A 9,015-nucleotide genomic window follows, 5' to 3' on the forward strand; every position below is an offset into this window, starting at 1 on the left:
TTATTTTAATGTTTTTGTCTGGGTTTGATACCAGGGTAATGCTGGCTTCATAAAATAAGTTTGGGAGTGTTCCTTCTTTTTTGATTTTTTTTGGTAGAGTTCGAGAAGGACTTGCATTAATTTCTTTTTAAAAGTTTGATAAAATTTATCATTAAAACCATCTTGTTTTGGGTTTTCTTTGTTGTGAGTTTTTTGATTATTGCTTCAAATTTTAAAAATAATTATTTTATTAGTTTCAAGTATAAAGTACATTGGTTAGACATTTGTATAATTTATAAAACGATCCCTCTAATTGCTCTTTCTCTCCTCTGGCTCTCCACCTAGCCATTACATTAAAGCTAACTGCATTCTTTATGCTACGCTCCCCATCCCCATGACAATCTATCAACTACTAACTTGTACTTCTTTAACCCTTCACCCCTTTTTCCCAGCTCCCAACTCCCCTCCCCTCTGGCTGTCCCCAGATTGTTCTCTGTATTTGTGAGTCTGTTTTTGATTAGTTTGTTCTTTTTGTTCCTTAGATTCTGCATTTAAGTGAAATTGTATGGTATTTATCTTTGTGTGACTGATGATTCAATTTTTTTTTACTAGTAAATTAGTCTGATCAGATTTTTTATTTATTGTTGAGTCAGTCCTGGTAGATTGTATGTTTCTAAGAATTTTTCTATTTCTTCTTGGATGTCCAGTTTTTTGGTTGTAGTTGTTCATAGTAGCCTCTTAAAATCCTTCATATTTCTCTGGTATCAATTGTGATGTTTCTCTTTCATTTATAGTTTTATTGATTAGGGTCTTGTCTCTCTCTCTCTCTCTCTTTTAATTGATTTGTCTGGCTAAACATTTGTCAGTTTTGTTTATCTTTTCAAAAAAGCTACTCTTAGTTTGTTAATCTTTTCATTACATGCTCCATGTACCTATCAGTGGTTACCAAAATTTTGATGATTCAGGTGTGACTTATTCTTAACAACCTCTCTTTCTGCTTGTAACTGCTGCTACTTCACTGTGCTCCTCGAATGTCTGTCTCATCATCCTCTCTAGTTCTTTTCTGGAAAGAGGGGTGATGCTTGCCATTCTGTAACTTTCAAAATATTCTTTTTTTTTTCCTTTTGGATGTCTGTCTCCAGTCTTCTGGAATGTTCTTCATCTTTGCCAGTGTCTCAGTCTGTTTGAGGTGCTATAATAAAAAATACCATTGACTGGGTGGCTTAAAGAACAGACATTTATTTCTCACAGTTCTGGAGGCTGGAAGTCCAAGATCAAGTTTTTTATAGAAGATCTAGTTCTTGGTGAGGACTGTCTTCCTGGTTTTCAGGCAGTTGCCTTTTTGCTGTGTCCTCCAATGGCAATGGAGTGAGGAGGGCTCTCTGGGGTCTCTGTTATAAGGGCACTAATTCCATGATAAGGGCTCCACCCTCAAGACCTTATTAAGAACTTCCAAATGTTCCACCTCCTAATACCATCACTTTGAGGGTTAAGATTTTAACAAATGAATTTGATCGGGGAGGGGACACAAACATTAGGTTCATAACAGCCAGTAATCCTGAAAATCCCTCTTGCATGTTCAGTAAGGACCCCTCTGATAAGATTCTTTGTAGCTGGAAACAAAAACTTCCTAAGAGCCACTCAGAACTTGTTTTAGTTTTTGCTCGTCCCTCTTGAGCTTCACATCCCTCTTGGTCTTGCTTACTCTATGCTTTTCATTCTGATTCATGCTTGACTGGGAAGATGGAGACGAATGGGTGAGTACGTACTCCCGCTTACTTTAGATCTTATGTTCATACCACATTGTCGGAAGGACTTCTTTCTGTGTTTCTATCTTTCTTGATTCGAGGACATTTTAGAGCTTAAAAACATGTGCTTGCTAAGGATTCTGGCAGGAAGAAATGTAATTGCATGAGATGCTCTTAAGTCAAGGCCCATTGAAGGCCTAGCATGTTTGCCTTTCTGTAGTCTGTGAATTATCCTCTGAAGTTCTATGTGGGGGTGACTCAGCTCTCTATTTTGGAGCTCTCATGCTCTTGTTGGGTAAGAAAATATGCTCAACTTGGCCCAAGAATAGTATATCCAAAAATCTTAACTACACTGAGTGTAATGCATAGCTGGGGCTCTATGCTCTGAGAGGTGACTTACAGTTGGGGTGCAAGAGTCAAAAGGAAGTGCAGAAGGAAGAATGACGTGGACAGAAGGGGCAGCAGAGGGGGTGATAGAGGCTTAAGTCTGGGTCCCTGCTGCACCACATGCTTTTTCTTTGGCCTTAAGAAAAACACATAATTTGGTGTACCTCAGATTTCTAATCTGTAAAAGGTATGTCATGGTTACAGTTTGCACTACCCCTTGCTTGGTGGTATAAGGATCAAATAAGGTAGGTTCCTGCAATGTTGTGAGAGTTATTGGTCAGGAATAACCTGGGTGTCTTTCTGGAAGAAGTGGTTGTGAGGGGTGTGCATGGCCAGAGAGAACACGTGTAGAAGGAGGAGGGCCATGGAGGGAGTCTTGATTCTATTCTGCCTATGCTGGGATCTATCCTGATCCCAGCATAGCATCTGCTGAGGCCATCGTTTGTCTCTCTCTTGAGACCAGAGACAGGGAATTATGATCTCCTTAGGTTGCTGGCTCCTGACTTTTGAGTTGAAGGGTGCAGCTTTCAGGTAAGATGAGGTCCCTGCAGTTAGATAGCTGTGCTGTGTCTGAGGAAGGCTGGACACTGAGGACTCTTTGCTCTGTTCCTTCTACAGGTTGGTGAGTTCTGGCCTCACGTCAGATTGTTGTTCAGCTCTGTCCTCAGTGCTCAGTGCTAACCAGAATCTCACGCACCTTTACCTACGCGGCAATGCTCTGGGAGACATGGGGGTCAAGCTGCTCTGTAAGGGACTCTTGCACCCCAACTGCAAGCTTCAGATGTTGGAGTAAGTCCCCTCACTTATCATGATGATGAGAATACATGGTGGCCAGGGGTGGGGGGAGGACTGGGGAAGTGATGATGAGATAATCTGTATCAAAGAAGTGATGGTGTCCTCCAAGGGTTTGGCTTGTTTTAGGGTCATGGAGCTGGGAGGAGTCTACTTCTAGATGGTGTGAAGGTGAATATAGGAGGTTCTATGACCAAAAATCTCTCTCCTGCGCAAATGAGGGTGGTATGGCTCTTGTGTTCTAAAGAAATTTAGAGGGAGATATAGAATTCGGAAAAAAAAAAAAAACAGTTCACAAACTGCTATTACTAGTTTCATCTGCATAACCCAGTAGACTGCACAAAATCACTCTCATCTGCACCATGGGCACATACAGTGGTCCCATGCTCCTTGATCCTGTCACTCCTATGCTTTTCTGCAGTTGAAGTGTTACAGGCTAAAATCTGGGAGACCTGGGGGGTGGGAGGGAGCATTTTCTTTAAATCACCCTCCTTCTTGCAGACTAGACAACTGCAGTCTCACCTCACACTGCTGCTGGGACCTGTCCAGGCTTCTGACCTCCAGCCAGAGCCTGCGGCAACTGAATCTGGACAGCAACGACCTGGGTGACCTGGGAGTCATGCTCTTCTGCGAGGTGCTGAAGCAGCAGGGCTGCCTCCTAAGAAGCCTGCAGTAAGTGTGCTCTGCAGAGGTGTGGGTGGTGGGGCTCATAATTCTAGGGAAAAGAAGGCCAGTGACCAAAATCCAAGATGGGTCTTTGCACTCAGGGTGAGAGTGGACCTGGGTTAGGTGTTGCAGATATTTTTAGTATGGTGGATGAATCATAAGCTACACATTCACTTCATCCAGACATGTAGAATATTTAAGTTTCAGCTGGGTGTGAAAAGATTTTTCATGCATATTCCTAAAATAAACATTAGTTCCAATGACAGTAGCCAAGTGGAATTCTATTTCTGTGTGAGGGCTTCTAGTTTGTAGAATTAGACCAGGTTCATTCTGATCACAAAGGTCTTGGCATTGGGGGAGGGGGGTCGTTGGTCTTCTATTTGAGGATTTCTAAATGGAAAGGTAGTGCTCCAGAAACCCCAGGATAAGAAATTAATTAGTCAGCCAGTGCAGCGTGTTGGGACTACTGGCCCCCTTCTGCCATCGGTGATGCTACTGAGGTATCCCATGTCTCATGGCTTCAGCCTGCCCAGGGGCCACATTTCGCAACGTGCTCTTCTCCAGAGTTTCTCCTACTTAATCAGCTGTTTCTGCTTGGTCTCCTTTCAGCTTTTCATTGTCCAGTTTTACATGTCAAGTCCCTGGGACTCTCTACACTCTCCCCCCTGTTTATATTGTCTGCCTTCCAGCCTTACCAAGTATATATCATGCCCCTCAACTCATATCCCTGTGAACCCCACGTCCAAATGCTTCTCTACCTCTCCTCATAGATGTCTCACAAGCCTCAAACTTTACAAGTCCAAGTCCAAACCTATGCTGTCCCCACTCTGTTCAAAACCTGCTTCTTCCGCATCTCAATCAGTGGTGACTATCTGATTTGCTCAGGCCAAAAAACCCTTGTCTCACCCTGGTGCCTCCCCTCCCTTCTGCATACAGCTAATACACTGCATGCCCTGCTTGTTCTGCTTTCACAGCAGGCCCACTCACCAACCACTTCTTGCCAGCCTCATGGCTTTTCTCTTGTTTTAAGCCACCGTCATCTCTTGTCTGGTTTGTTTTGGTGGCATTCTGCCAGACTACTCTGCATCTACTTTTCTTGCCATAGCAGATAGGAGGGTGCAGCTAAAACATGAGCCAGCATGCTCCTGTGACTTCCCATCACTTTCAGAGTCGGAGCTATAATGCTCATGGCAGAGTCAAAATCCCATGTGATAATTTCTGCTGCTTCTGCAAATCCATCTTCTACTAACCTTTGCTCCTTTGTTCCACTCATACTGGTCTCCTAGTTTCACAAAAAACACTGTCATCTCTGGAACTTTGCACTTGCTGTTTGCTCTGCCTGAAATTCTCTCCCCTTTAATATCTGCATGTTTTGTTCCTGCATATGTTTAAATTATCTGTGTTAAGATCTTCTGTGTGAGTGTCTTACCGTTCCACTGAAAAGCGTGCTCTTTCCTCTTCTCTTCATATTTCCCTCTATACTGTTGGCCACTATCATACATGCTGTGTCATTTTCTTGCTTATTTATTATCTATAGCCTACACCAAGAATATAAATTCTGTTAGCCCTGGGACTTCTGTCCTTGTCCATGTCAAGGCCAAGAACCAACTAGAATGGAGGTTTGAACAAATAAAAATTTGAATCAGTATTGCATCCTTGTGCAGACACAGTGGAGCGTATTTGCTGCAGGAAAAGCCCAAATTCCCAGAGCTAGGAGAAATAGAGGAACGAAAGAAGGGATTGGTCAGGATGAAGCTGGAGACACTGCTGTATGAGGGGTCACCAACGCAGCCTTGAAGAGCACTCTGGAGATGAAGGACAGGCTCACAGCAGACTGGGGGTCCATGGAGCAGCCACCATGTCCTGTTGGCTTGGCTGCTACAACATGACAGCACAGACTGGGCACCCTGCCCAACAGACATTTGTTTCTCACAGTTCTGGAGGATGGAAAGTCTGGGATCACAGTGCCAGCTAATTGGGTTTCTGGTGAAATTCTCTTCTGAGCTAGCAGAAGAGCTGGCCCATGTCCTCAGATGGCCTCTAGAGGTGTACAGAGTGTGCATTCGGGGTTTTCCTATGAGAATACCAGTCCCATCATGAGGAACCCCCCTCCGCTCCCCACCTGCCATGACCCTATCTCAGCCCAACCACTTCCCAAAGGCCTTGCCTCCAAATGCCAGCACAGGAAAGGCTGGGCCTTCAACATAGGAATTTTGGAGGAAGATAAACTTTAAATCCATAATACAATCAAGTCAAACTTCTTAGAAATTATTCAGGGCAAATAATGTGATTTCTCAGTTAAGTTGGAAGGGAAATTTTTTAAAAAGAGAAAGAGGAGGAACATATATCAAAGAAGACTTGAGAGGCACACAAAGCAATCTCACTCTGTGGACCTCATGTGGCTCTTGAGTAAATGAACATAATATTAAAAACATCAGATGGTTGAAGAAATTTAAACGTCCAATGAAACATTGATTGGACATATGTTGATATTGAGGAATTGTTAATTTCTTCAGCTGTAATAATGGCATTGTGGTAACACTTTTAAAAAGGCTTCATTTAGATTCATACAGTGAAATATTTATAGATGTATGACATGCTGTGTTTAAAACAATCCATTGATGTGAGGCTTGTGTGGGGGACAGATGACATAAGACTGGCTATGAGCTATGGTGTATACATACAATGGGTTACTCAGCCATAAGAAGAGATGAAATACTGCCATTTGTGACAACATGGATGGATCTTGAGATAATCATGCTAAGTAAAATAAATCAGATGGAAAAGTTGAGAACCATATGATTTCACTCAATGTGGTATATAAAACTGAAAGCAACAAATGAACATGACAAATAGAGACTCATGGACATGGGCAGTGGATTAGTGGTTATCAGAAGGAAGGAAAGGGGGGAAGTAGAAAGGGGTAAAGGGGTCAAATATGTGGTGACATAAGGAAATTTAACTTTGAGTGGTGAATGCACAATGCAATATACATATGACGTATTATTGAATTGTGCACTTGAAACCTATAAGATTTTATTAAACAATGTCACCCCAATAAATTTAATAAGAAATGGTCAAACCTGAGAATGAACATTTGGGAGTTCATTACACCATTCTCTCTATATTTACATATATTTAAACATTTTTTCAAACTCGTTGGTTAGAACATAACAGAAATTACATTCTGGATGAAGGCAGTCAGGGGGCTTAGAAGTTGTGAGTGAGATAGCTTCCCAAGGCTGACAGCTCTGCGTGTTGGTTGAGTGTAATCCAAGGCCCTCTATTTGCTTTTACAGGTTGTGTAAAATGTATTTTAATCATGATACAATCTGCGCGTTAGAAGCACTTCAAGAAGAAAAGCCGGAGCTGACCATCGTCTTTGAGCGTGCCCAGCCAGTGATGGAAGCTCGGTGCCAGAACCCCCTGCTGTGCGGCCCCACCACCCGGTGCAGACGCCGAGAGCCTACCACCCGGGCTGGTGTGCGTGGGGGAGCTCGCTTGCAGGAGGCGCCTCGGAGATGGGCTGGGGGCCAGGGCACCGAGGCCACCCATGCAGCACGGGTCTCATTAGAGGATGTGTTCCTCTAGGTGACCTCATGTAACTAACTCTTCATTGAAGCACTTTCTCGTTTTCTGTTTTCTCTTTTTACTCTCTCTAAATTTCTTTTCCTTCATACCTTTTCTCCTTCTTTGCTCTGTTTTCTCCCACTGGTCTGTCTCTTAACTGACAGTAACAGAATGCGTTAACTATATATTATGTTGCAATTTTGTGGCAGCAACTTATTTATTTCTAATTTTTGTAAGAGTTATATTTTCTAATAAAATAATTCCTGTTTATTGTACCTTGTTGTAAATTCAGAGAATATAAAAGCTCAGCTGTATTTATTGAGTTAAATTGTTTTCTTTCATTAGTTTTTAAAAAGTGTGCCTAGAAATAGTTTTACTTATTTATCTAAACCACTAAAGATAAATTAAATTGCTTTATGCATTTAAAAAATTTCTTTGCCAAATGATTCAATTGTAATGAATGGAGAGGAAAATCGCCTCACCCTAAGGGTTGAAATATCAACTGTGGTGGGACAGGAGTTTGAAAATAACGCAAAGGCAGGTTTTGGAGTAGAAGAGCCTATAACTGAAGGCAAAATGCATTTTTTATAACTGAAGGCAAAATGCATTTTCTGCATAATACAAACAGAAGTATTATGCAGAAAATGCGTTTTGCCTTCAGTTATAAAAAATTATCTTTGATTTATCTCATCCTAGGAGCATTTCAGTTCCTGCACTTCACATAGCATTTAATCATTTAATCATTAATGAATATTGATTAAGTGCTTCTCTACATGTGGGGCAACTCTTCCATGCAAGCATTCGGGGTACAAATACTACTTCCTCTGTCAGATGAACCATTTAGACCCCTGCTGCTCAAGTGTGGCCTTGGGATTGCCGACATAAGGAGCTTGTGAAGAATGTAAGTCAATCACATGTTAGGTATGCTTTTCAGATGAGCTGACTTTCACCATGGTAAGATTTTCTCAGTAAAAAAGCTGTATGTAATTTATATTCTTGTGCAAACTCTTTCTTTTGTCTACCACCAGCACTTTGAGTAACTCTGATCTAGATATTGCTTTTTGCATCTTGGTGAAGTGATTGCAGACTGCCCCCTTGGTACAAACACCTTTACATGCAGGTGTTAAAATGTAATTAAAAACATATAACTGTGCTGCAAAGAGAGAAAGAAAACTCCTGGGCACTAGGAACTTAAAATGGGAGTAAGAATTTCTCCCTCAGTGACCCAGAGGAATATCTAAATAGATAAAGACCCCAAAATGTAAATATTAATATGGAAAGATTAATGAAGATTTCCACACTAGTAGAACTAAAAATTGAGTGAAGTTGATGTATATAAGATCAATACACAAATGTCAGTGGAATGCAGTTGGAAAAGAAATCATTTATTTCAACCAGCACAGCAAAGATCGGGTTGGGGTAGGAGGAATGGTTGCTAAAACCTAGAAGGGAATTTAAGAAGAGCTGGATATTAGTCTAGTCTGAAAGTCTCCACAGTTGGATCATCAGTTGCAGAAGAAAAATGGTAACTACATAAAGAGCAGAAATTGGACAGTATCCTTACTATCTAATAAAAATATCAGTGGGGGCAGATAGATATCTGCTTTCAAGTAAGATAACTTGAGAAGAAACCAACATCATATATGCACCCCTGAATCTCATCACCAGGAAGCACCAGGCAAACTCCATAAGAGGAAATTCTATTAAAAAGGGGGAGAAAATGTCAAAGTCAAAGTCACTGTCGGTGCTGGGTGACTCTGAAGGGGGAGTAGGGGCACAGAGTGCTCTTACCTGTTCTTATCCTTGCATTTTTACTGTACATGTGGCAACGTGTGCAAATCAGTCAATTTGATATGCCACATGGACAAAAAAG

General features: G+C 41.6%; 1 protein-coding gene across 1 annotated transcript in view; it reads left to right on the plus strand.

Moving 5' to 3' along the window:
* Nucleotides 1-7,176, plus strand: part of NLRP3 (NLR family pyrin domain containing 3) — a 36,745-nt gene extending 29,569 nt beyond the window's left edge. The window contains exons 10-12 of the mRNA XM_025040546.1: nucleotides 2,733-2,903; nucleotides 3,408-3,578; nucleotides 6,872-7,176. Of these exons, the coding sequence (XP_024896314.1) occupies nucleotides 2,733-2,903; nucleotides 3,408-3,578; nucleotides 6,872-7,163 (634 nt within the window). The 3' untranslated portion in view covers nucleotides 7,164-7,176. The remainder of the gene's footprint in view (nucleotides 1-2,732; nucleotides 2,904-3,407; nucleotides 3,579-6,871) is intronic.
* The last annotated feature ends 1,839 nt before the right edge of the window (nucleotides 7,177-9,015 follow it).

Source organism: Pteropus alecto, unplaced genomic scaffold, assembly GCF_000325575.1.
Source record: "Pteropus alecto unplaced genomic scaffold, ASM32557v1 scaffold159, whole genome shotgun sequence".
In the NCBI taxonomy this organism is placed as follows: domain Eukaryota; kingdom Metazoa; phylum Chordata; class Mammalia; order Chiroptera; family Pteropodidae; genus Pteropus; species Pteropus alecto.